The following is a 27,897-nucleotide window of genomic DNA, read 5'->3' as shown; positions in this document are numbered from 1 at the left end:
AGATTGATTTGTTTTTAAGTCATGTTATATGATAAATTAACTTGCATAAATTACACATTGTAAGTTGTGTGACTGAATGTAGTTGTGAAAACCCAAAGCATGATCTTTTCCTGAACACACCTAACCAAGTAGTTTTTGTGCCTTACGAAACCTTGGCCTTTCAAAAGTTAAAAACTTCAGAGTTTTATTCTGAAACTCTTATCGAGTTATTCTTACCGAGATAATATGTATTATCACAAACTTGACTGCAGAGCCTTTCAAGCGCAAGACTGATGGTAGAAGCATAAGAGGAGTGTCATGATTTGAAGTGCATTAACACAGCTACACCAGACTACAAGTGATTGGCAACTTATTACCTAGCAACAGCAAGATGCCTCTCAACGGAAAATAACAGTTTGTGCCGCCGTGATTACGGCCATTATGTATGGATCCATACTAGCTGGAGCCTGGGCTCTATTATCAAAAAACACATACTTGAATATGATTATGGAAGTATTATATATGTGGGGTTGCCTTGACAGCTAGCTTCATTTGATGTATGCAACAACACGGCCATTGTTGCAGCTATCCCTCTCCATAACCGTTTGCCAATTGGACTGTCCTTTTCCTGTTGAGCTTCAAGGAGTTTAGACTGAAAGACTCTTGTCAGCTGGTGAACTATGGTAACCTGCGGCTGCTGTCAATGAAGGGTATGTAACACACACTATAGACTGGTCTATATGGGGTTGTTACGTGCTCCCGTTGGCTCCTTTGTGGCTTAAAACGCGGGGCCACATGCGCTCCAATGGGAGGCCCCTCAGACATATTGTGGTTAAATGCAATGGATGATGGGGAGCTATTTGTTTGAGCAGTACGGCATGAGGAAAAAAATGAGACATAGAGGATGAGATAAATAAGTTGGTTTGTACAGGTGTTCAGTAAATGCATCAGGGGGTTTTAGCTGCATGTGTGCAGTTCAATGTTTCACTGTTACAGTTCATAGAGGGCATCATCGCACATGGTTAATGAGCTCAAACGAGTGTAAAGATTATGAACTTATGAACAGCTGTGATAGGTTTGCATACATGTAACGGTGGCTCGCTCTGCATCTGCCTGCAATGAGAACCCTTCACCAGGTTTCTTTTTAATGATGGACTGTTCTGGGCGGCTGTTATTGGGCAGAGCAGGGGTTATCACCCTGCTGTAGAGTGAAATACCATGTGTGCGCCCAGCGGGAGAACATTCCTGCTGGCCCCATGATTTCCTCAGGTCATTCATGCAGTCCTCATCCCCACTGTAATGGCATTGTCCTGGGGCTCAGCCGCCCCGCCAGGCCCCCCACGCTTCAGCCTTTGGCCTCCCTGACAGCACTGCCCTTCAGCTGCCTGTCATCCACGCCAAGCTTCGGGTGGTTGATGGGCGAGTGGGAGGGTTCAAGAAGATGAGGCCCGGGGCTGGGGCTAATGCTACATTCATACAGTAAATATTACCTTCATCATCGCCTGACGAAAGCCTGTGAAATATGCAGTCTAATTCATACAGTGCATGCTTTATTCTCACCTGATGCTGAAGGTGCGATATTTACACACAACCTGGTGGCAGAGAACACACACATACTCGGTCACATCCGACCATGAAAAGCTTGAAAACGTCTAACCGTTGTGTTTAACAGGGCCTCGCTTTTGAGTGTCTGCATGCTTTTCACGCCTGCAAAGCTGCAAGGATGTTTTAGTATTCTCACTGGCTGGCACTGAGAGTTGTGGTATATTTCCGTCCCAGCGTTGCGTGGAATTTTCTATCGCCAAGTGGCAGTCGCACAACAAAACAACACCTTCTTTAAGCACTTGCTGAGCTAAAGGAGGACATGCGCGTTTTGTGCTTTTACGGCGAGGATGCACTTATTCGAGGCTGTACGAGCCAAACTGACGTACACAGTAGCCCTGCACAAAGTGAATCTGCCGCATTGAGCGAGTGGATGTATGGAATGAAGGCAGAGGAGGAGGGACGGCATCTGCCTCTACTTATGAATTCAACAAAGAGTACGCAACTCAAAGCTTCTCCCTCTCCTTTTTCTTCTTCTTTCTCTCTGCATTCTGTGTGTGTTAAAAGGGGGCTGTTCATCATTATTCAAGGACAGAGCTGATTAAAGGTGATTAAGCCCTGCCCATCCATCACTCTCGCCTTTCAGCCTGTCACTGGCCCCAGTATTAAGGGGGACACCAGTGCATGTGTGTGTGTCTGTGTGTGTGTGTGTTTGTGAGAGTAATGGACTGTCTTTCCCGCTCGTGTTCTTCCAAATATTCGCTATTACACTAATTGCAAATAATTTCCCACTTATAATAAAAATAATATGCTTTACTTCATATTAATGCTCCCTAATGCTTAAATAATACACAAAAGCATTCAAAATTCGGTTTGAACTTAAATGGGCCGTGGCAGTCCATTCTTCACGGCACTGTTTAGCAACCCTATGATGAATGTCCGCGATCGCCCGTGATGAATGGCTGCAGTGAGAGCCTTTCATGCTCTCGCCGTTCCTCATAACATTAACCTACAGTAACACAAGCCAATGATGCTAAACAGAAAGTGTTAATTGAGTTAATTGATTGGTTTCGCTGGTGTCCCATTCTTATTGACAGTTAGACAATAAGACACATGGGCTTTAGCCTTTTGATAAAGTGTGTAGACTGTGGGAAAAGAAGAGATAGACTGTCTTTGTTGTGATAATAAACAACTAGCTTTGCCAAGGAGGTTGTGTTTTTGCCCATCGTGGTTGATTCTTTGTTGGTTAGGAGGTTGGTACGTTTGTTGTTGGTTGGTTAAAAGTTTTCTGGTTGGTTGGTTGTTCGATGGTTAACAGTTTTTCACGTTGATTGGTTGGCTGTGCATTGTTTGATAGCTTTTTAATAGCCCTTTCTTTCTATATATATAAGTATTTAGGTGGCTGGTATCTGCGACTGTGTACTATTTGACCCAGATCCAAATAAAAATCTGGATCTAGCAAATTCCTCTGCAGTACACTTTATGTGATATTGATATTTGATAGAATCAAAGGGGAATGTTGGGCCCTTCAGTCTGTCTCTGCAACTTTGTCTCTTCCAAGGATAGGTTAAGCTTCTGGAACAGCACTGCGGCCATAATGGGACACTATTATTCTCCAGCCTTCTAGGACAGTGTCAGGAAGGTTTCATTGCGAGTTTTACAGAGTGTTGAGTAAAGTTTCACTAGCTGTGGTCAGGGAGGAAGCTGCGGACGAGACAGCCTGGCCAGTATCTGATTCCCATTAAAAGGCCATTATCTTCTGGACAATGTGAGTCAGCTTTGGGCTCTGCTGCCCAGAGAGGTGCTCCTTTGATTCACAGTCAGATGTGGTTGTGTCCGTGCCTCTATACTGTATGCGTACCGATGTTGTCGTGACACAGAGGCCTTCTGAAAGCATTTTATTTTCTATTGCTTCCTCAGTCCTCAAGAAGCAATTGTTCTATCGGGATGACTAACTCTGTACCCACACACATGCACACATCCTGCTTTATAAGATCCAAAGAATGGTAATAATAGAGCAAGACAATGTGTGAGGTGAACAGTTCTCAATATGTGTGCTTGTTCCTGAGCATATCATCAGGGTGTGTGTGTGTGTGTGTGAGAGAGCATACAGTGGTGTATTTGCACGTAACAGCAACTGTGAAGAGACCTGTAAGCATTGCTTTGGGAGGATGACAACTGCAGTCTGGTTGTTTAACTTTTTGTTTCCCACAGCGATGAGACAGGGCTCCACAGACACCCACGAACTTCAGCTCAGCAGGGTGCAACCCTGGAAATACACTTCTGCTGAACCTGCACTTCCCCGAGTGTCTCAGCCCCACCACCAAACACCCACTCTTAGCACCCCCTGGGGCTCAAAGTCAGAGAAATGAAAGTTTAGAAAAGTCATGACCTCGTGGTTCCTGAGCAAAGATGTGATATTTGAGTTTTTACATGTGTTTGTTTCTAGAACTAAAGCAAATCTGTGTACCATACGTTCAAAATGTTATGTCGGGTAGTTTCATTTTACACATTGTTACATGTTTCGTGTCATTTTAGAGTCAGGGAAGCACTTTGAAAGCAGATTTGCAAGCTACCAACTTCACAATAGAAGAAGTTAAACAGCAGCGACGCTACCCTAGGGAGAAGTCAGGTTTGCTTAGCTAAAACTACTTTGAAAAAGTCCTTCAAACTACTTTGTTAAAAAAGTCACAAACAAGCACAAAATGCCTCTCAATTGAGTTTATTACAAAAAAGTTACCAATTCTTCACAGGTCGTACATGGTTATGTATACAATGTGCATCAGTCAGACACCTGCCTTCAATTATTTAGAGCTCAGTTGGGGGCATTGAAGCAAGAAGGTTTACTCACTTAGCAAGATAAGTAGCAGTATAGTAGCAGTAATCAATGATAATCAACACCTAATGTATTCCAGCAGGGACTGCATCATCCAGGTATTCCTTCACAGCATACAGGATGAAAGAAAAAAAAATGCGGTGGTGGTCAAATTATGTCTATTACAGTAGAGACGGAATGGTCAGATAATTGGCCAGATCATTTCTGAATGTTTCCAACTTAAATCCTTACATTCAGACCCTTTTAATGGACCAGACACTGTTGATAGTTTCTGTAGTTAACGGTGGGGGAAACATTTAAAAAGGTAATTTCACTACTTAATCGTTCAAAATGCCAATTAAATTGCAATAAAATGCTCAATGGCGTCTCTCGTCTGAAATAGTTTTCATATAGTAATAGTCCTCATTACAATATTTTTTCTTATTCTTAGCTGGTTTCTAGAGGTGTAGCTTCAGAGCTCCGATGAATCTCCACAGCATACATGGTAGTGTGTATACATGTGAGTGTAATGCCTGTGTGTGTGTGTGTGTGTGTGTGTGTGTGTGTGTGTGTGTGTGTGTGTGTGTGTGTGTGTGTGTGTGTGTGTGCTAAGATTAGTACAGGAAGTTTGTTTTGAGTGCACCCATGTGAATACTGTCCATGCCTCTGTCATCAGTGGTGACTCAATGTACACACACTGTGAACACAACATGTTGTTTACACTCTCAGCGTGATATCTGTGCCCGCACATGTACACAGTGTATGATTGCCTGCATTATACGTGGCATAAAACAACATGCGCACAAATTAATTTTGATTTAAAATAAAATCATACAAGTAATGAAAAACGAGTGACACTCATTTACATTTTAATTAGTGGTTTGGCACTCCTGCATGTGAGTGCAATGGTGTGTCTGTGTGTGTGGCGACAGCTGAGGATGATGGGAGAGGAGGAGCCAGGAAAGAGTTGGGGGGTGGGGGGTGGGTGGGTAAGGCGAGAATCTTGATGTGTACTTGGATCGTGCCAGGATGTCTGGCCCTGTCTGTAGCTCACCTGCGCTGGTCCGTCACACGCACACACACACACTCACACACATAGTAGAAATGGGTGCACACATGCATGCACTACACACATAAAAGACACACTTCCAAGGGCATTGCCTGTATACAAAACAGCCTCCCTCTCTCTTTCACACACACACACACACACACACGCGCGCATATCTTACACCTAAATCACATGATGCTGATTTATAGAGAGGTTTATCTCTCTCTCTGTGACCCAGTAACCGCTACCCCTGGGTCTCTCCCTCTCTCCCCCTCGCTCTCTCTCAGCAGCAACACATGGCGGGACACCCTGTGGTGAGGTGTGTCAGTTGAGGAGTGATTTAGCGCCGCTCTGCCCCAACCACTGCTGAGACACCTGCCCCAGGAATCCCGCTGCACACACACACACACGCACATTTTTCGACGGATGCACACATGCATGCATTTATATGTGTGCTCGTGGTCGACATACATTCACAGAGACGTTCAGCTCCGCCATAACCTCCTAATACACTCCTGGTCCCTCTTGCCTGAGGAGACCCCATTTCGCCGTTTCCGCAGAGCAGCACATACCATCTCTCAGCGGATCGTGAACTTAGAGGTTATGAATTCCTGAATTTTCTCTCGCCACTTAATCCTTTCCAGAGGGTCCTGGGACTGGACACTGTCCCAACGTGCGTTGGGTTCAATGGAGGGAAACACTCCTGAGGGTTCACCGAATGATCACATTCTCACTAGAATCCAACCAAAACAGGGAACTTGTATTATCAGCCATTACAGACTCAATAGGCCTCGCGCTGAAGCCAAAGCAAATCCCAGAAGTTTGAGAAACAGATAGATATTCCATACACCACCAATTACAGGAAATTAAGCTTCTTTCAGTCTGTGTGTGGCAGAGACTTTGTAAGAGGTCAGGCTGAGTTGAGGATGGGTGATTTAGACTGAAGTTGTGGTGGAAGTGCTGAGATTGAGCCAGACAACTTCTGAAAAGACAATGGAAATAGAAATAATTTACTATTTGAGAACAACTGCTCAATTTATCTCACTTAAAGGTCAAGCTAGCATGATTTAAGTAGATTTACTGGCAGAAATGGAATGAAATAATCATAGTCATGAGTAGTAATTATCCCACTTATATTTTAATTTGTATGTAATTACCTGAAACCAAGGATTGTTGTGTTTTTGTGACCTCAGAATGAGCCTTTAATATCTACGGTACAGAGGAAAAAGGAGAGGATACTCTTAGATGCTTCTACAGTAGCCCAGACAAATGACAAACAAAACACTGTTGCCCAGTCGCCAGGACGTTTTTGCAAACCAGAGATAGAGAGCATATCACATTCACATTAAATGCTTATTAGCTGACTTCAACGTGAGGAGGTGGAGGGTATGGAGATGGTGTTATTATGGCCATCAAGACTGAAGAATGACTGATTGCAGTTTAAGTTCATGATTGTGGTGATCAAAACAGGCATTTTAAGCCGAACCATGATCTACCTTAACTTAACCGGAGCCAGGGCAAAGCGTTATGACGAGAGAAAAGAAATTTCAACCCACACAAATGAAAAGTTAAAACATAAAGATGCTGTCTGTGGTTTTGACGAAACAGAATTAGCTAACAGTTATTCTGCCGATTGGGTTGTGAGACGAGGGGTGTTCAGTTGGTTGCAATCTACAACTGTCTCTAGCTGCCATTAAATCGTACCCACTGATCCTCTAAAGGTAGTGCAAACATGTATATGACTACATAATGCATAACATGATAGGCTGGTTCCATGTGTTTTCATTTTGCCGACAAATAAAACCCATTCCATGTTAACACACCTAAATTATTTCCACCCAGTGGATGTCATCGTCCTTGACAACAGTAAAAAACATTACCAGCTAATGATCCAAAGAAAGTAACAAATAATGAGTCCCAAATGTTCATTTCAGTGACATTCAGGCTTTTGGAATTCAGAATGTTTTATTTTTTTACATGTCTGGATTCCAGGTTTAGTCGTTACTTAGGTTTTTTGTTTAGATTTTAAATTGAATTGATAAAACTGTAAGATCAAATGAAGACGTGCCGAGGCTAAGTCACATCCAGGACTTTCTCGGTCTTCTCCTTCTCCTTAGTTTGCCCTCACAGGTTAGGGAGCAGCCTGTGGCGCAGCATAGCAGGACATCACATGAGACAGAGCTAATTTGAATGCGCCCAACTGCAAGAGGAAGGGGCTGCAGCTTTGGCATGGAGCTGTGAATGTGATTATTATTTTGTTATGTGAGACCTTGATCAAATTGCATCTCATTCTGTCCCCCGTGGCATGCAGGAGAATCCGATTAGCCACCTCGGGAACAGGCTGCACTGAGGAATTCTCAGACCTTAACAAATAGATTCTGACCTTCTCGCTAGTGTCAGAGATTCATAGGGCGGCGTTCCCTCTCAAGGTGAGGACTAATGAGACGCATGTGAAATGCTTGGTTTGGTCTGATGTAATGAGGCGAGGCGTGACTGTGATTTGAAGCAGTCTCGGTTGAAAAATTTTGGCAAAAGTTATGTGGTTTCATTACCTGAAGAATTAGTTTTATCTTTCTTTGTAGTATATGATTCCGCCTGTGGCATTCTGACCACGGAAGATTGCAGACACTTGTATAGAAATTAAAATCCTGTATGCCCAGACAACCTTTTTTTTTTTTTTTTTTTTTTTTTTTTTTTTAAACAAATGAAAAGTACAACTTTTGGATTTGAAGAAAAACGGATTTAGTAAGTGTCAGCGCAACAGTTTTAGCTTCAGACAGCGGAAAAGTGGATGAAGTCGTTACGGATCATATCCCTGTTTTTATGCTAGTTTAGGTGGTTTCCCGTAGCAACAGATGCAAACCAGATGTCGGAATTCCAGAATGAAGGACATCAGTGTTACCGTTATTTGTTTCAGAATGAAACAAACTATAATCTGCAACAATAATCGCTGACTGAAAATCAATGATAAGTTGATCAAAAACACAAGATGATCTGTATTCTCCCATTTGTTCTGTGATGTACAGAGGTGACATATAGTTAGGAGTGCTATTATCCTGCAGTAACCTCCCAATGATGTTGCTAAGTAAGGAGAAGAAACCAGCGGTTGGGAGTTATCAGATTTGGAGTAAATGTTCCTTTATTCTCTTCTGTTTTCCATTCGTCTTGGACTCCATCCTCCAGTCCTGGTGTTTAAGATCCCAGTGAGAGTAACACGGTGGGCAATGTGAAAGCCAGAATGTCATGTTGTCTGAAGTGAGAGGAGCCCAGGGGCTCTTTAGCATATGGCAGCAGTCACGTACTGAGGTGTGTGCGTAGGTGTCTGTCAGCGTATGCATAAACATGTGTGTGCGTGTGTGCTTGTGTGTGTGTGTGTGTGTGTGTGCGTGTGTGTGTCCTTCAGTCGTCCTCAGGTGCTCCAGCAGTGAAAGTGGTCTTCCCTAGTGGGCTTTACTACACTTCTCCACCTAGACCTCAGCAGGCAGAGCAGATACTCCCAGACTGGGGCTCAGTGTCAGCGACCATATGGATGTTTATACATGTGCATTACAATAGACACTAGAGGGACCTCAGTTGGAGCACATAAGTTATACTTGTAAGGGATGAAATCAATGAGTTTATATACAAAAGATGGAGAATAAAGACTCGCTGAGAAACGGATCTCATGTCTACATGCAATATCTTTAAAATCAGATTGAATGAATGCAGAAATATATAAATAGATTGGTGGAAAAGCTTCTTGAAATGTATTTACATCATTGCTAAAACACAATAAAACCTAAAATGGAGAACTCAGAAGTAATTTGGATTTTAAGAAAATGTTGCTTTGTTGCATTTAAGGGTTTTTCCAAAGACTACCACTGTGGTATGTATCTATTTCTAATAAATACTGTATGTAGTAAAGCATATGTCACAATATCTGTCATATCAGAGGTTTAGAATAGTGTTTACGTCTGCACGCCTTCTAGCATCAATACAATTATAAAAGCGCCTCACATCAGTTTCTTTGTGTAAGTCTTGCCGACAGAGCACACTGGGTGAAGTGGGTCACCAGCATTGTGTGTGTGTGTGTGTGTGTGTGTGTGTGTCCAGCAGGATTGTAGATGGCCTATTTTCTCTTAGCGTAGCGAGCGTGTCCTCTCTGGCCCTGGTCAATAAAACTGTCCCGGTTGCCGCTACAGAAAAAGACCTGGCGCCCACACAAACACAGACGGCTAGGGACACATTTACTTGATGTTGAAAGATGCACGTTGGAACATTTTCCCCCTATTTCTCAATTCTCGTCACCCTTATTCTCACATTTCACATTTAACTCTTTGCTCCATCCATCCGTCCATCCATCCATCCATACATACATTATATAGCTTGTATCTATGTCTGTTCCTCACTTGTATCCACGCTGCTGTCAGTTATATAAAATTCCCCCAGAATCAATTTGTCAAAAACTGCTCTTCACGTCACCTGCAAGTTGTAAAAGCTTGATTTTCATCGAGAGGATCATGCTGCCGTCTGGCAAGCAATACAGAAGTGTCCGCTGCCGTACAGTGTTGTAAAAGTATCTCATATCAACTGCACTGACATATTAAAAGTAATTTTGTGTCAATAAATTTACTTAAGTGTCTAAAGTACAAATAAAAAACAATGTACATATAGGTACATATCTGAATATAGTGTGTATACGACATATGCTATTATCAGAATCTATGAATTTTGTATCTAATTGCCGATGACATAGATCAATTAAAAAATGCGCTGGTTCAGCTATAGTTGAGTGGAAGTATTAAGTGGCAGAAATTGGAAAATTGAAAATACGACGAAATTGTACTTGAGTAAATGTACTTACATTCCCTCAGTGATCCTGTACCACCAAACTCACTTTCCTCAGGCAGTGAGACTCCTTAACTTTTCTTCTAAACACAATAATATATACATAAAGAACAGTTTTATTTTCATGAGTCATTGATAATGAATCCACTTAGGACTGTATAATTGCTGTTTCAATGGTAGCCTAAAGGGACGGAATACTATGCTTCTTCATGCAACCTCGTTTTCTAAAATGATAATAAATTAATCTCCTACGTTATGAGACTCGTAACAGAAAGTAAATCAACTGTAATGATTTACATTTATATAATAACATTACTTTAAAATAGCATTTTGGTAACAACACTTAGATAAATCCCCAACTTGCCAGTGGAAAGACAAATCTGTCTGAGTTCCACATCGATTTTCCCATATCAGCATGTAAATGGTGACATGTTTGCACCTGGCTACTATTGTCACACATGCGGATTACGGCACAATGGTCTGTCCGGCTCTAAATCACCCAGATGACGACAGCTAGTGTGTTTGTGCGAATGTGTGTTTGTGTGTGGGGTGTACATGGCTGCTTATCGGCCGCATTCAAAGCGGCACAATAGTCCAGTAAAGGATGAGTGGAGGCAAATGGGTTTAAGGCCGTTGTAGGTGGTGCAGTGTGTGTGTGTGTGTGTGTGTGTGTGTGTGTGTGTGTGTGTGTCTCCAAGGAGTATAACAGTGGAATGCGCATGTGCGTGTGTGAGAGTCTGTATTTGGACGAGTGAGAGGGCATCAAGAGGTCAGCGTCATCTTCAAACACGACACAAAAGGATACGTGCACAGGCACACACACACACAAGCACACTGGTGTGTTGTGAAAATGTCACGGTGGTGTGGTGCTGTGTGATGGATCAAGACAAATAGGTGTATTGTTAGTGTGTGTGAGTGGTTAGTGTTTATGTGTGGGAATGTGCTCATGTGTTCTCGTCTTTTTCTGGACCACGATTTCCCACTCGGTCTCGCTGCTCTCCACCTCCTTCCTGTCTCTCCATCTTGTGATCTACTACACACAGAGTGATCAATATGTAACTTGGACGGATATGAAATCAGAATAAATAAGAGCGTACGTGTGTGGGAAAAGGCCCGTCTCCCCTGATCCGCTGCGCTGAAATTAACATCAAGTCATTGTGTGTGCGTGTGTGTGTGTTTAGAGAATTTGTGCTGGTTGTCCTGGATTTTTCTGACTGACCTGGCTAACCTCTGGAGTGTGGAGAGTGTAGGAAACAGTTATTGCATCCTTGATGGATACAGCGGGGAGTTGATCCATGCCTCTGCGTGCGTTGGGGTTTGTACAGCACTTGCCCTGTTATGCCCCAGTTTATTGTCCTTCACATAAGAGCAGCTGTGCGCACACACACACACACACACACACACACACACCCTACTCTAATGTAACTTGCTATTTCTCTCTCATGCTCCATTTATTGAGTTTAAGGAAAGGCGCCGCGTGCTGTATGCTGGAATATTTCAGCCACGCTACTTTGCGAAGTGGCTTGCATTAACCTTGTTATTGATAATAACGATGTTTAAATGTGTCATTTTGCATTATTATAAAACAGAATTGTTTAATGGGATCATTAGAAGCACTCAGAAATGTGCAGCCCAATCACCAGAATAAATGTCAGCTATGAAAGTTTCTGCAAAACCTCAGTTTAGTTGAAACCAGACGTCACTTCATGTCGCAACTTTACATTAGTTTCGGTCCAATTTTGCATTCCTCTTCCATCACAATGCCGTGCTTATGCTATGCTTTGGTTTAGGCACAAAAGCCACTTGGTTAGGATGAGGAAAACTTGCTGGTTTTGCTTAAAATACCAGTTTAGGACCACAGAAAGCCCCCCAGAGATTGTTCATCCATCCTTGAAAATTAGCCGGTTCTGGTCGGCAAAAACATGGCTGGAGATGATTTGACTTCCCATGAAAACCACCCAGCTTTGGTTACCACAAAAACACCTGGAGATGGTCTGACTTCCACTGAAAAACACCCGGTTACGGTTGCCACACAACACACCTGGATGCGGTCCGGCTTCGGGTTGAAAAACATCCAGTTTTGGTCACCACAAAAAACGCCGGCTGGTGACCTGACTTCCTGTGATAAATAACCGGTCGCGGTCACTGCAAGAACATCTGGAGACGGTCTGCCGTCCCCTGAAAAACTTTGCCACAAAAAAAAAAACGCCTGGGGATTTGGCAGCCCTTGTGGTCTGTAATAACGCCACCTCGTTTCCCACCCCATCTCCTGCCAGTAAGCATATGATGTGAATGTGATATTCCACTTGTGCAAATGTCAATCTCGGACAGCTCTCGTTTCCACATAATTGTTTTTTGAAATTTCCATAAATCTGACAAATCAAAGTATCTTATGCCCATGCCTCTGAATATTTTAATTTGCTTCATACAGTCTCAGGTTGGCGCCACAGTGCAGCAGCTCAGCAAACAAGTATATTCTAATAGACGTTCGATGTGTTGATTCTGCTAATTTCCCCTTGAACTGTGCAGAGCTTCTATGAATATAAAAGAGAGAGAGGGAGGAAACAAAGAGAGGAGCTTGTTCTTTTTTTTCCATCAAGGTTAGACTGATATATGGAGGCCAGTGTTTGCCACTATTAAAATCTAATTCAGTGCTGGCAGCATACTTTGGCTATGCCGCTTAATGATTATGTCACATTAATTACTTGCACACTCTTAAGCTACTGGAAATAATTGTGTGTAGGTTCAAATGGTGATTGCAGTAAAAATTAAAAAAAAAATATATATATATATTGGTGGCGGATGCATCACATGGAACACAAACACAGTTGTTGGTCTGTTAGCGTGCGACGCTAACGTGCTTGTGCAGCTTATTGCGCTTTTCCACTTCCAAACACGTGCTTCCTGCCTCCTGCAATGCATCTAATGTAGACCTTCTTCACCCTGCACTTCCTCCTCCTCCTCTTCCTCCTCCTCCTCTTCTACCCCTCTATTTCACCTCCTCACATCCTCCTCCTCTGCCTCCCTTCATCTTCCTCAGCTTCCTTTTCGTCCTCCTCTTATCCTCCTCATCAGGCCGCTTTATTATGCAAATCAGTGTTGGATCAGATCACTTAATTAAGCCTCCCTGTGCCAGTTTGTGCACAGACGCACACTCGCAAACACTCACACACACACACAGCAACTTTCTTTCACACAGACATAAAGTGCTGGTGGTTGTGTGGTATAATGATTAGTATGCTGGGCTCTGAATCGTACACACACATACACTCACAGGAACACACACACACCATACACACAGACACACACACACACACACACATTGCATCCAGGCAGCAGAAGAGCCTCTTTGAGTGTATATAGATAAACAGACTTGAATAGCAGGGTCTCTCCAGGCCATTAGCCCGCAGTTAGCATCGCAAACACCAATCTGGCCCTCCACCACTCAGCTGATGAACCCAACTCACTTCCATGGCTGCTGATAATGCAGCGTATGAGGTCGCGGCAGAGATGAAGCTGGACATCAGGGTCAGGAATTGATCTTGCGACCCGTTTTAAAGTGCTCCGTGGAAGCTACGTGAGAACAGTCGGTAGTTTTGCTATTGGAAAGCTAGTTGATGGCCGATTTTATCTAGAAATTTGAACTAGGACATAATTACAGGGACAAATATAAAGATTTGGCTTTCTTGGATGGAAATGAAAATGAAAAATCTCAAACCTATTGCCACTATAAATGGTGGCAACGTAGGTTTCTGCAAACCACAGATATGTTGAAACTTCACACTTCATCAGCCTCAGTTCTCAAATCTACGATGTGTAAACGCTGTTCTCATGGACTGGTTTCGCTTAGGCACAAAAACCACTTGGTTGGGGTAAGGAAAAGATTTTGTTTACCTGGTTTGAGCGGTTTCCTGTTCACAAACGTTGAAACGTTGCCTTGAACAGTGGTCTCTGGCTTGGCAGCCGTCTTCACTTAGTTGTTAGTACATGTAATGTGAACAACACACATTTCTTTCCCTTTAGCATTCGTCCTTGATCTTCAGTGTGTGCTTCTTTCCCACCTGGAAGGGATGACTCTCAGCAGTTACTGGCTGTTGTCCAGACATACAGATCTCTAACAGATGAACATAGAAGCCACTTAATGCGGCAGACTTTCCTATGATATCCCACCTGACTCGTCATCCAACGTTTGCTGCAGCAGCTCAGGACTTAAAAAAACGGCCACGATATAATACACTCAGCAATTATGACCTTAAGAGCCGAGAGCCCATTAGAGAGCTTTGTTATATTCTGATTAACTTTGGCAGCGCTCGTCGCTGTGGCAGAAAACTCAATTACTCTAAAGGTTTTAGTTGGGACGGTTAATGTGTTCTACAGTTGATGGATACCGCCTCTGGAAACTCGCAGATGTACAGAACCACTCCGCCCGCTCAGATGTTTGAGCGAAGTCACATCGGTCCGCCTCTGCCGACATATGAATAAACTCAGATACGTTCCCGATGCGATTATCATGGCAAACGACACAATAATTGAGCGTAAGAGAGATGGAATACATCGCAGTCTGCCCCAAGACACAACCTTTCCATTCTGATGACTGCTCTCATTTGTACTTCTGACAGAGAAAAGGAGTTCAGTTTTATCGTGTTACGGACGTATTAGCTTTAAGAAATTGATGGTAATAGAGCATAATGGATGTCTGTGTCACTTTATGCTGCTGGAGTGATAATGTCATAAAGCCGGAGCCTTGAGTGTATGGATGCATCTTTCCTTTCTCTGTGACAGATGGGCTTGTTTCTGCGGATATCTCGCGGATGTCTCCTGGCTTTTGAAAGGTAATGAAGCTGACTGTGATGATAAGATCATCGCAACTGCATTGTTGAAAAATGCACGCTTGGCTCGAATAGTTATGTATTTTCACATCAGTCAACAATGCGCCTGAGTCATGCCAGGGTGCACCATTTTTAAACAATGACATCATTTATCAGGAAGTGAAATTTTCCCTTCAAAGGACTCCGACCTTCTTCCAGGTCATTTCTGCAACTTGTTACTTGTTTGGCCCACAGGGGGTTTTCATGGTGGCGGGGGGGGGCAAGATGTTTACTGTTGCCATGTTTCCAGTAACATCACAAGTGGCTCCGGATAAGACCGGCAGCCAAAAAGGCCCGAGCTGTCAATGTAAATAACTTTTCCATTTCAAAGAGCGCTATTCCAATTAAGGGCAAGAAGGACGGAGCGGAAGAAAGAGAAGGGGGGAAAAAAAGCCACAGAAAAGAAATGGAGGAGGGCGGGCAGGATGGCGGGGTGGCTCAGGCGGGAGGAAGATGGAAGGGGAGGAGAGAGGGAGTGAAAGTCATTGGGATCTTGTCGGATTGCGAAAGGAAGGAGGCGGAGGTGGTATGGAAACAGGAAATCAATTGTTAGGTCGTTGTGTTTTTTTGTTTTTTTTTTCCAGCCGAGTTTCAACCTTGAAGTGTGGCGCAAAAGGGAGGGAGAGAGGGATAGAAAGAGGGAGAGATGGAGAATAAAAGTGAAGCTGCTGGCGAGACTCAAGCGAAATAGAGGTCAAGGGCGGAGGTACCGTCCCCCCCCGCCCCCCCTCATGGAGCTCCAATCGATTTACAAGTAACGAGTGAGGTCAAGAGGACCTGAGTCATGTGAGATGTAACACGTTGGGTGCAATTTAGGGTCAAGTCTTATTTCTATTGATTGCACTTTCTCGTAAGTGTTTATCCATGTTTCCATCGAGACTATAATCATGCAATGGATTTGGGATTCTCAAGTTGCAGGTACAGGGCTGCAGCTAACAATCATTGTTGATTTGCCCCACAAAATGTAAGAAACTTCTGAAAAATTTCGATCAGTGTTGATGAGGTCCTCATGTGTCTTGTTTTGTTCACACCTTAAAGATATTCAATTAAGAAAACTAAACAATGTTGACAACTAAGAAGCTTTTTTTTCTTTTAAGGTCCCATTCGCTGGAAAAGTTGAACCTCCAGTCTCATTCTCACCTCATCAAATACTGGTGCTTTGGGATGGCGACAGACCCAACCTTCAGTCCCAATCAAAGAGTGTCAGTATTTGGCAATTTGGGAGTGAGACTCAAAAATCTGCTTTTCTTACGAGTAGGGAATCCAAAAATATTGAAGAGTTTTGTGTTTAAAACAATCACAACATTGTCAAAAAATGATCAACAGAATGTGAAGAAGTAACAGTTTCGGTGTTGTTTTGTGGCACCGCTTTTTGACAGCATTACCAGCTGGGTTCCCACCATTCCACGCCTGAAAACCTGATCCTCTCAGTGGTCCGAGGCGCCAGTGCCAGTGTTGTAAACAATACCAACACTCCCATCGCTGCCCCACCAACTGGGCTGATATTAGTCAGAGTTGAGTGGTTACCCTGTTGATATAACGCATAGTATTAGTAATGCGGAGTATTGGTTCAACAGGTGGCCAATTCTTACATATTGGACCTCTAAAAAACATGTTGAAACCCGTTAGACTTAAAAATGAGTCTGGGTGTAATTTATTGCTAGACTTTAAACATTAAAAAGTGTAACTGGCTGCAAATCACAAACAGATCCCAGATTCCGTTTAAAAAAAAAAAAAAAAAAACATTTGCCAATTTGGACAATAACTTCCTCACTGTCGTCTCGACATACTTTGAAACAGCTCCTCTTCAAAGGATGCAGGGTAACAGAATCCGTCCGCACCAAGGTCAGGTCAGGTCTTTTTTCAACTAACGTGTTGTACAAAGAGGGGCTGCATGGAACTGCTCGGCCGTCCAGCAGTCATGTTAATTATTGATGAGAGTGTCCTGTGACCTGGACTATCGATTGAGCAAATTGCAGCCCCAGTTATTTTACAACCGCCGTATCATGTGGCCGCCGCGGCTCTGTACGCGGGCGCACATGTGTGTAAATGTCCGCCGTGCGCCTCCCTTTAAAAAGCGAACGACGGGGATTGTGTTTCAGCCATCGTTACGTAGCGAGAGTGGCGAGACATCGTGCCGTACCCCCGTATTTCGCAGGACTTTCACATGAATTGCGCGTTTGTGTGTGTGAGGATGTGTGTGTGTGTGTGTGTGTGTGTATCACAAATGACTACTTACACGGACAGTGATTCAGTCCCTGCATGCTGTTCCTGCAGCTGTTATTGATTTAGAAATAAATAAAAGATGATTCAGGGGGATCAGCTTTTTTATTTTCCTCTCCCACAAATAGCTCGTCTTCTCTTTCATTTGTCAAGGTAGCGACGGCCTTTCGCTTCCTCTTTTTTTTCACACGCACACACACACCAGATATTTTAATTAATCACACGTACTCCATCATCTGAAGAGGCAGTGTATTTTTCCTCTCCTGGGGCGCGCACACACACACACGGTATCGTACTATCCACTCGTTCCCTCTTGCTCACACTGCTGGTCGCACGTCTCAGTTCCCCCTCTAAGATGAGTAGTTAACCTCCTGTGAGCCGAATCTGATTTTACCATCAGCCTCTGTCACAGCCTGGCACACACACACGGGGAAGAAACGGGCCCTTTATTATCCTTTTCCAACTGTTATAAAAATATTTTTAGGGCTGCGGTCGAGAAAATACAACATATCACTACGCTGTCATATGAAAACCTCATGCCGTAAGTGCACCGTCGGTTATTAACTTTTTTTGCACTGGAACGTTTATGAGATCCTCTCGGTGGCTGATAAGTTTCGCGGCTGCGTTACGCACCGAAAAAGTCCCCGTTCATCTTCAGCTTTCAAGTGGAAACGAGGCCGTTTGTTCCAGTGTGTGTGGAGTGTTGACTCGCCAGGATTATTCGTCCAGGTCTAGTGAGATGTTAAGTTCCTCCAGCTGCAGGGAGAGACACGCTGAGAGCCATGCGTCCTGAACCTTGAGGGATAAGGCTCAGGACAAAAAATATTTTATTTTATTTCATCTTTATTCTATCTTTTCTGTTGATCTATAAGTTGAAGTTCGAAGTTGTTTTCTGTTCTACGTGTATGACTTGAGAACCTTGTCAGGATCTCACTGACAATCTGACTTAATTCCTTTCTTTTCTGTTTGTTTTTTTTTTTTTTCCCTTTTTTTTTTGGTGAATTGTGTTTCATCTTGTTTGTTGCTTTGAGGAAAAAATGTTCACGTGCAAAACTGGGTGAAACACAGAATGAACCCTATCCAAAATATTTTTTTTCTCCTGCCAGTTATTATTGTTATTATCATTAATCTTTTCACTCAGTTTCACACATGAACAAATAAATATGAAATTGGTTTTCTGACTTTTTTATTTATCCTTAAAGAACATGTTTCCCCCATTGGAATATCAAGTCATAAATACAGGAGAGACAAAATTTTAGATAAGACTTGGATGGATCATTAGGAAAAAAAAAAGACTTGTCCCTCGCTGCTTCCATAAATGGGCTTTGTGCTAATGGCCACACACACTTTTGGAAGGACCAGAGATGAACGTCACGTCACAGCGACTGTGTAGATCATATTATATATAGCTAACTAAGTAACGCATCATAACTACCAGAGACCTACCAGATAAAAACTGCTGATCACACAGTGTTTGGCTAGTGAGTTAAATCCCTGTTTTTCCTGTCCACATATGCCTGTAGCTAATGTGTGATATGTTTCGTGGAGCCTTTAGCTTGTTGTTGAATTAGTGAGGATGCTTATTTAGTTTGCACCGTGAATCGAATGTAAGTTTATCACAATAATTGATATTTAGTGACTAACAGCTTTTTGTTTGACCTTGTGCTCTCTGGCAGGAGCCCTGCAGCGGACCAGGACACATTATCCAGCTAACTTCGTACTGGGCTCAAACCCAACGATGCCAACCAGACATTTTGAGATAACAGTCGTGGTTTTAGTGCTCATATCTGTCTTAATGGAAGAAATGGAAGGGAAATTCCACACACAGCAATAAGATAAATGTGATTTGGGACATCTGAATATGAAAACATAAAAAAAATAAATATGATATAGCAAATTTCCCTGTGGATAGCATATCTCCATAATTGATTTTTTTTTTATAATCTGCAGTGAGATTGATGCCAGGAGTTAGTACATACGGTAGCTAAACGAAAACAGGTCCAGTTGGTTTGGAGCCCGGTTCTTTAACTGTCCAGTGAACACAGTGAAGGCTTTTCTTGTTATCTGGTGTTATCCAAGGTTGAACCGTGCTCTGTCAAAGGCTGCTCGTCGATAAAGAGATCAGATGGAGGCTCTGTCTGCCACTGTTATGAGACGTCTGTTCATCCACGCTTCTGTTTTACGTTTCTCGCGTGCATTTCTGCTGACCCAGCGCTTATCTAGCTGGCTTCTTCCACCTGATTGGCTGTCAGGTCCAATTTCCTGTCCTGTCCTCCAATCAGGGTGGTCTGTTCCGCGTGTGGGTTGACGAGTGTTGTGGTTGTCGTTCCGTCGGCAGGATCATATTGGGCTGTTTAACAATCCGCTTTCGCCTTGTATTACGCTCACGCCCACGTGCGTGGCGAGGTTCAGGAGTATTTTAGAGCAGCGCGGGGACCTCGGTGTGCCAGTGTCAGTGATGGATATGGCAGTAGTATCAGCAATGTTGGCTTTTGCAGAAGTGTGTTGTCCACCACTGGGATCTGTCAGACCTGTTCTGCTGAGCCCACACATTCTGCTGGCACGCCGCTGTTGCTGCAAGCCATGTTTTTTAATCTGGTGTGTGTGTGCGTGTGTGTGTGTGGGCATGTGTGTGTCAGTGCGAGCAAGAGAGAGAAAAAGAGAGAGAACATGCTTGTTTGCCTGTGTGCAACGGTATCAGATTACTTTGCAAGCTTTGCGTTTACTTAAAAAAAAAATGGGTCTGATCCAATGTGTGTTTGATAGATATGATTTCATTTGAGGGTTACTGGTTAATTGATTATTGCATAACTAATCAGCGCTAGCCTGCTTTTTGTGGGAAGCCTTTAATTTGATGTGATCTAAGTGCAGTTAAAAAAGCAGGCTGAGCATAAATCCACTCAATGTTTTACAGAGTTTGAGTTACAGCATCCAAGTTTTTCACAGCATCTTTAATTTCTAGCTGTTTGTCACAAGGGATCATAAGAAACTGTTCTTCCTTGATGTGTGTAATCAAAAAAAAAAAAACAGATAAACTCTTACTGCATTTTCGCTTCACATATAATAATCCTTTAATTGCCCCCAGTGACAAATAAATTATTTTGAATTGAATTAAACTGTATAGCAGTGAGTTTGAGTTAGCAATGAAAGGTTCGAATCCCAAATCGGTCCCTTTGGAAAACACGCTGAATTGCTGTCACATTTGTTTAATGCCATTTACATTGTCAGCTGCTTCAATCCTGTGACCCCTGATTTAAAGTTTGCAGCTCCTGTACACTCACACAGTGTGCGCCTAGACGTACAGTGCTGCAGGTGTTAAACTCTAACTATCTTTTGGCAGTAAAATTGGAGTTTGCCATCGCTGAAGAAGCCGCTTTGTACGCTAAAGCACTTTGTTTCCCGTCATCAAGCCAAGTTTAGATGACGAGGATTTAACCTGTGATAGAGGAGGAAGAAGAAAAGAGTCGAGAATAAAGGAGCGGGGTGGGAGCAAATAGAAGGAAAAACGCAGAGATAAAACATAAGGAAAAGTTCCCCTTGATCTTCCCCCCCTACGCAGACACACAAGCACACACACACACGCACACTTACACATGCAATATACTTTACGCAGGTGGAGTGTCACCCTACTTGCGCAGATTGCAACAGATTTGTGGTGAGTAGGAGTTAAAAGAGCTGCTGAGTGCAGATTTAATACCACAGATATTTAAAGAGAGCAGCGCTTTTATCTGAGGGGACAATTTGCATTATTCATGTCGCGCCTTCTGAGAGATGAAGAGAGGGAGCAGCGACAAAGACATTCCAGAGAATTATTGTTTTTTCTGTTTTTTTTTTTTTTTTTACCGGCAGTTAAGGGACTCTTGTTACATTAAGCGCAGATTTACATTCAGTCCCTGTCCCTTGCTTATATGTGTGTGTGTGGGTGAATGGGTGCACTGAATAATCTCCATCTTTCATTCCTTCTGCTCTTGTTGTCTCACCTGTGTGATACTGTAGTCACCACCTTGTGTGCTGGTTTTCAGCGTGACACTCACGCGTCCGTCCGTGTCTTCTCTTATCTCCAGTGTGCAGGGCGGGTTTCTACAAGTCCACGCTCGGGAACATGGAGTGCTCGAAGTGTCCGCCTCACAGCTTCTCCCACCACGAGGGGTCGCTGCACTGTGGCTGCGAGAAAAACTACTTCCGTGCCGAGGGAGACCCCGCCTCCATGGCCTGTACCCGTAAGTGTGCTTTCATAACGCAGTCGCCTCGACATTCGGGGCTATCTGATATCGTAACAAGCCTTCTGCGGCGTCCTGCTGTGATGCCGGTTCCTCCCTGATCATAGCTGCTCCTACATTCACATGGTTGACCACAGGACCCCCCAGCGTGTTGTGGGAGGATTATTCTCATCAACCCATAAAACTGATGCAATATAACCTGTCTTAACCTCGCCTCGAAGATGTGCTGCAGCCCATAAAGTTTGGCCGCCATTGAGTTTTAGCGTCCCATGATGGTCTAAATGCTTTTCAGATGCTTTTCGCACTGAATCATTTGAAAAAACTACATCTGTCCATGCAAAATCTCATACAAGCCAACGTCATTCTGGTACAGACAAGGGCTTTTCACACTGTATAGTCTTAACCCAGTGCTGTCCTTAGTCCCAGGCAGGTGACCCTAGGATAACTTTACCCCTTCACACGTGTATTGTTGACCGTTGGCTAACCTAAACTTGGGGCAACACGTTTCACTCAGCATTTGTGCTAGTTCAAGAGCAGGGCCAGTAAGCCCCCAGGCTAAAGCTGAGGCTAGCCCACTTTTGAAATGTGCCAGGATTGTGCTGTGTGAACGCTTTCCTAGCCTGGGGGCTAACCGCTCCCTCGTGCAGTGTGAAAAGCAATACACCGATGTACAATACATAGAGCTATACACACTCTATTTATGCTAAATGAATCCAGGAGGGTTCAGAATTGTGTTTGAATTGCACTTTTTTGTCTCCAGTGTGTCCATTTCAAATGTATTGGCATCAGACTTTCTAATGTGGATTAGGAGAGGTTGGGTGACATATGCAGCATTGTCACAACGTGAAATTGACTCTTAGAGTCGTCAACATATCTGCGACTCGTAGAAACGTACAATGCCAACATTAATACTCGCAGTCGGATCTTATTCTCATATAAACAGTTGAACGGTGTTTACAGTGAACATGGTCTCATTTATAGTTTGAGATCTACACACGCTACAGCTGAAGATTGTTGTGATAATATAACATTTCTCAGGTCGCCGGTAACAATAGCTTTCTCTTAGACAAAGAGCGATACATTATTTATTTATTTAAAGGTCACAGAAGCCCGGGCTACCCGAGAACTCTTTATCACCTTCTCTTCTCCCTACATGATTTTCCTTTGTCTCCCCCCTGATGCAAATGGATTGCAGATGCAGATGCCTCCTGTGAGCCCTTCCAAAATGCATTCCCCATAAAACTATAAATCACTGCATTCCCAAACGTCAGGTTATGGATACATCCGTTACTAAATGGGCTAGGGAGGAGAAAAAAAAAAAATGTCTTTCACCATGCGGAGAACAGTAGGAAATACAAATTGGACGCCCACAGCCATTGACAGAATCCTAATTAGAAAGACAGTCATGGCAGGTCCCTGTTGTGATTATCTCAACACCATCTTGTCAACTAGGCGAATTTCACATCATCGGGACAGATTGAGTGACGCAAGGGCTGCAAATGAATAGATACGTTGTTAGAAGATAATGATCGTGATTATCTCCGATGGGGGGCTTTTGCTGTTAGCGGCGTGGTAGAGGTTGTTTAGAGTTGACTCTGAACATTTAAAAAAATTAATAAAATAAAACGTCTGCGGGAGCATTTCGGAGAGGGGAAGGAGAACGAGGATACTGAACTCAAACTTGCATTTCAACTGTATGGTATTTCCTGCTCTGTTCAACATGAGATGTTTCTCTAACAGCTGTCTTAACAGTGGAGTTTGTCCACTCCCCCCCCCCAAAAAAAAAATCAGTTCCACCAATTAAAGATGCATCAATGCGTTCCCCCCACGTCCCACGGCACTGCTTCCAAATTGGCGCAAAAAAGAAAAAAAAAAAGAAATTGCACGACCCGGTCTTCGTGGCTGATCGTTGCCACTGCTGTGAAATAACTTTTTAGCATCTGCTGATGTCTCCAGTGATAAGTAGGAGGCTGGAAGGAGCCCAGAGAGAGTTGTCCACACATGAGTCCCCTTTGTGAGGGATTGTACATCACACACATACACACACACACACACACACACACATCCTCAGCTCTTACACAAAGTAATTCATGTCACATGTTAATCTCGACCTCGATGTATTATTTTGACATTTGGAATTAGTGTATGATTGGCTGCATGTGCACATGTGCAGGCCCACGCAGGTAATATCGTAGAGGGATTACAGGCCCGAGAGTTTGATGTGGTCAGTGGAGTTAGCTGCAGGTGAGCCAGAGGACTGTCAGAGTCAGATTAGTATCAATGTTTTTGAAGGATGCATGGACACATGGGAATATATATATATATATATATATATATATATATATATATATATATATATATATATATATATATATATATATATGTATATAACTAGTAATAGTTTTGACAGTATGTCGTGGTGGGGATCTAATCAGCAGATCAGTCCTGGACATTGTCCGGAGTCGCTCTTCCGCATGTGTTCGGAGGTCAAGGTTATTTTATTTCTCTCTTCTACAACACAGACTTGTACAATGATATCAAAATTGTTGTCCTTTTTTGTTACACACACACACAATTGTATGATGGGGTGCAGGGAGTGAAGAGGATGAGTTCAGGATTGTCACAGCCTGAGGGTAGAAGCTACTCCGTAATCTGGTACTAACAGATGGCAGCCGATACTCGTGTATCTTCCGTAGGTTCTGTCAGTTGTTTGGTTCTGACTGGCTGTAATCACCCAGCGCAGAGACTTCCTGTCCTGAGCCTTGCACAAATCATGCCAGTTTGTAATATTGCCAGTCAGAATGCTTTCTATTACTCCTCCGGAATAGTTGAGAAGAACTTGGCACCAGAATTTTACCTTCTTTCCCTAGAAAAGTAGAGCCTTTTCTGTGCTTTCTTTTCTTCTTTCTTTCTTTTTGTCCAAGGGTGGAGATGTGTTAAAACCATGGAATTACTCAGTTTGGTGTAGGCGAGAGGTGGCGCCTGGGTGGATTGTGCTGGAGGAGGAAGAGGAGGACGGCTCATCTGTAACGATGACTGTTTTTGTGTTGATATCAATACTGCATGTATTCGGACGTATCGGCAGTATCAGTAAAGGGCGGCCTCAGTACGCAAGGCAAGCAGAAAGAGTGCGAGCTACATTCGTGTCATCAGCACGCCCACTGGCTCGCTGTGGATTCTCAGGGACGAGCCTGCTCTGTTCACACATGGGCTCAATCAGACATCACTTTTCACTAAGGAGCAATAAGCACTGAGTCCACCCACTGACCGAGCCAGCTGATTCTGGCATTTGCGTCCACGCATTCAGCTCCTGCGGGCGATGTCTGGAAAACTTCAGGGCGGCGGCGCATGCGTGTAAGTTTGGTGATGGCAACAGGACGTCACGTTCCTCGTGTTCGGTGATTTCTCTTCAGGCCGAGGTGGAGGCTTTCATACGAAATCTCGAAAAAAAAAAAAAAACACAGATTATGTCACTGTAGTTTTAATGGTTCTAGCATTTCTAACAGCCTCCAGTAATGACCTGTGTGGATCCTGATGAATACACATGAAATCTGATTTATATCACGTCATATACCCTTTCAGTTAGACGCAGCTTGAGACGGATTATTTAGTCTAGGAGCTGCAAAACTTATTTAAAAACTTCAGTCACGTCAGATTTATTCCAACATTAAACAGATACCCTGATGCCTTTTTCAGATTTTCTCCTCCGCTCAGCATTTGGTGTGTTTTTTTTCCCTTTGATTTCCCCTTCTTTTGAGCCTTTTGATTGCCGAGACAGGAGCTATGCATGGTTTGGGCCTGAAGTAAATTCTTGTCAAGTCTAACAAACCAAACAAAGCATTTTTATCTCAAGACACAATCTAAGTCTTTCCCTCCTCCTCCTCCTCCTCTTCCTCCTCCAGCTCCTCAAGTTCTCCGCGGAGTTATTTGGCAGTTTTGTTTTGTCCTCCATGTAATTACAGTCAGCGCTTTGATATAGAAATCTGGAAATATTCAGAGAGATCTGTTTGTAATAAGACATTTTTACTTTTATATGTCAGTCTAACTTTGACAGACTCACTTTTTTTTTTGCGTGAAAAGAGCCTGAGTCATGTCCTTCTCTTCTCCAAGAGATCCAGAGAGAAAGAGGAAAACAGGCATACTGTATTACATAAACAGGCTCATATTAACGCAACCCTTTTATTACACTGTTCCGTGATTAAACAATGCCAGAGGTACTACTTTATATGTTGTACAGTATTTCCCTTTTCCATGTCTCCAGTAGGAACTCTCTTGTCTGCCAGTGACCTCCTCTTTTCATCTCCTTTTCGCCTCCTCTCTGTCCAACAGGTCCTCCTTCAGCCCCCCGAAACGTGATCTCCTCCATCAACGAGACCTCGGTCATCCTGGACTGGAGCTGGCCGGAGGACAGCGGCGGGCGCAGGGACATCACCTTCACCGTCCTCTGCAAGCGCTGCCGCGGGGTCACCGGCAACGGCAGCAGCGGCGGGACCCAGAGTTGCGAGCCTTGCCGGAGCAACGTCCGCTTCCTGCCGAGATCCGCGGGCCTCCAGAACACCACGGTGACGGTGGCCGACCTGCTGGCCCACACCAACTACACGTTCGAGATCGAGGCGCAGAACGGCGTGTCGCCGCTGGCGCCCAAGATGAGGCAGTACGCCGCTGTCACCATCACCACCAACCAAGCAGGTGAGACGTCACAGGGGGGCGGGTCGATGGATAAAGGCAATCACTCAGATAATCAGGCAGAAATTGACTTTGAACATATTGTTAAAGTCCCAGTTTTCATTCCAAACAAGCACTACATCATCATCATCATCATCATCATCATCATCATCATCATCATCATACATGATGCTGCCACATATCTGCCTGGTCCACAAGTCCTGGTTTAAATAATAGATACTAAAGTTAAAGAGTTTTCAAGGCCCGATGGGTCACCGATGGGAGCAGGCTCTAATTGAGCTTCTCGGCTGATGGGAACCACAAACGTCCGGGCACGATGTGTGGAATCATGGCGCTCATGCAGAAAGCAGCCTAGCTTAAATCCTCCTGCGCACCAAATGTGTGAGTATAAAATAAAAGTAACACATGTACCTCTCCCTAAAACTGCACCCCCTTTCTTTCTCTCCCCTCCAAATATCCTTATCATATAATAGTTTTATGTGCTCCAAACATATGCACCCCAACCATCAGACCTGGACATTTACAAGGCGATCCCAGGCCGCCATCCTCTTGTTTAACGACCGGGATCGAATATCTTCCTCCAAAAAAAAAAAAGAAAAAAGGAATCTCAACCTTTTAACAGACACTCTTAACGTGAAGATGTGCTCCTAGACTACCCATTGATCTTTTTGTACAAATAACGAGAAAGAATGAGGAAAGTGGTGCTATGAAATTTCAAGAGTAAAATAAGTCTTGCTGCAGCAGAAAGAGCCAAACCTCAGAAATCCTGCACTCTTACTGTAATACATCTGTTTATTCTTTTCTATTTCCCCGCTTCCTCCACTGTTATTTTAATTTGTCCTTTACTGCAGAATTTCTTTTTATTCCCCTCTGAATTATGTATTTGGTCTTCATCTGGACACAGGATCTTTTTTTTTTCTATTTTTTATTCCTTTATTTAAACCAATTCCACACCCTGCTATTATTTATGCGTTTCTCCGAATTTCTCTGCAGGACTTTTTTTTAGTTCCAGACCTTAGAAGGTGATTGAGCTCTTGGTATGTGTGGGGGTTTTTTTGAGCAGAGAGAACAGATGGGAGTTTCTCTCATAAGCGGTCATACAGCAAGGTCAGAGTTACACACTCCATCACACTGACGATGATAGGCAGATGGCAAGAGCTGTGAATTTAACCTGAGTGCTCGGAGTAGGTGTATCACGATGGAAATGATCGAGCTTCGGGCTCTTTGTTTGTTTTGGTCCGTGTGCAGACAGGGTACCACCCCGCACCTGCTTTATTTCAGCAGAATAAAAGTCACTTTGATTTAGAGGGAACTGTAAAGGATGCATTTGCTATTCGGAGGTAGAATCTCAGGATTTGTCACATTGTCTCGGAACCAAGGCAAAGCCTAAGTTCTTGGCTCCGTTAACCTGCCAGTATTTGCAGCAGATGTCAGTGAATACAGTCAGCTGACTGAACTGGTATCCACCAAAGAAAGGGCAACTTCTTTGACCCCCCATGGAGAAAGTCCCCAGACTCCCTTCAGAAATCAATCAGTTTTGTGAGTTGTGGAGTCAGAACTGACTTTCTAAACTTTGTGAAACATTGTCTACAACATGTTCTGAACTATTTTGGCTAACGTGTTGATTCAGCAGAAGTTAAACATAAAGATATTTCTTAATTTGTGTATAAATAAAATACACTGTCCAGT

At 43.4% G+C, this 27,897-nt stretch overlaps 1 protein-coding gene across 5 annotated transcripts in view; it reads left to right on the top strand.

The window, feature by feature from the left end:
- epha3 (eph receptor A3) overlaps positions 1-27,897 on the top strand; it is a 111,549-nt gene that overhangs the window by 37,773 nt on the left and 45,879 nt on the right. For all 5 annotated transcript variants that reach the window (XM_037109945.1, XM_037109943.1, XM_037109944.1 and 2 more), the window contains 2 exons: positions 21,367-21,522; positions 25,852-26,211. In XM_037109945.1, coding sequence (XP_036965840.1) covers positions 21,367-21,522; positions 25,852-26,211 — 516 coding nt within the window. The remainder of the gene's footprint in view (positions 1-21,366; positions 21,523-25,851; positions 26,212-27,897) is intronic.

The sequence above is a fragment of the Acanthopagrus latus genome, chromosome 9, assembly GCF_904848185.1.
Source record: "Acanthopagrus latus isolate v.2019 chromosome 9, fAcaLat1.1, whole genome shotgun sequence".
Taxonomy (NCBI): domain Eukaryota; kingdom Metazoa; phylum Chordata; class Actinopteri; order Spariformes; family Sparidae; genus Acanthopagrus; species Acanthopagrus latus.
The sequence above is the reverse complement of the archived record's forward strand: the minus strand, read 5'-3'. Positions and strand labels throughout refer to the sequence as shown.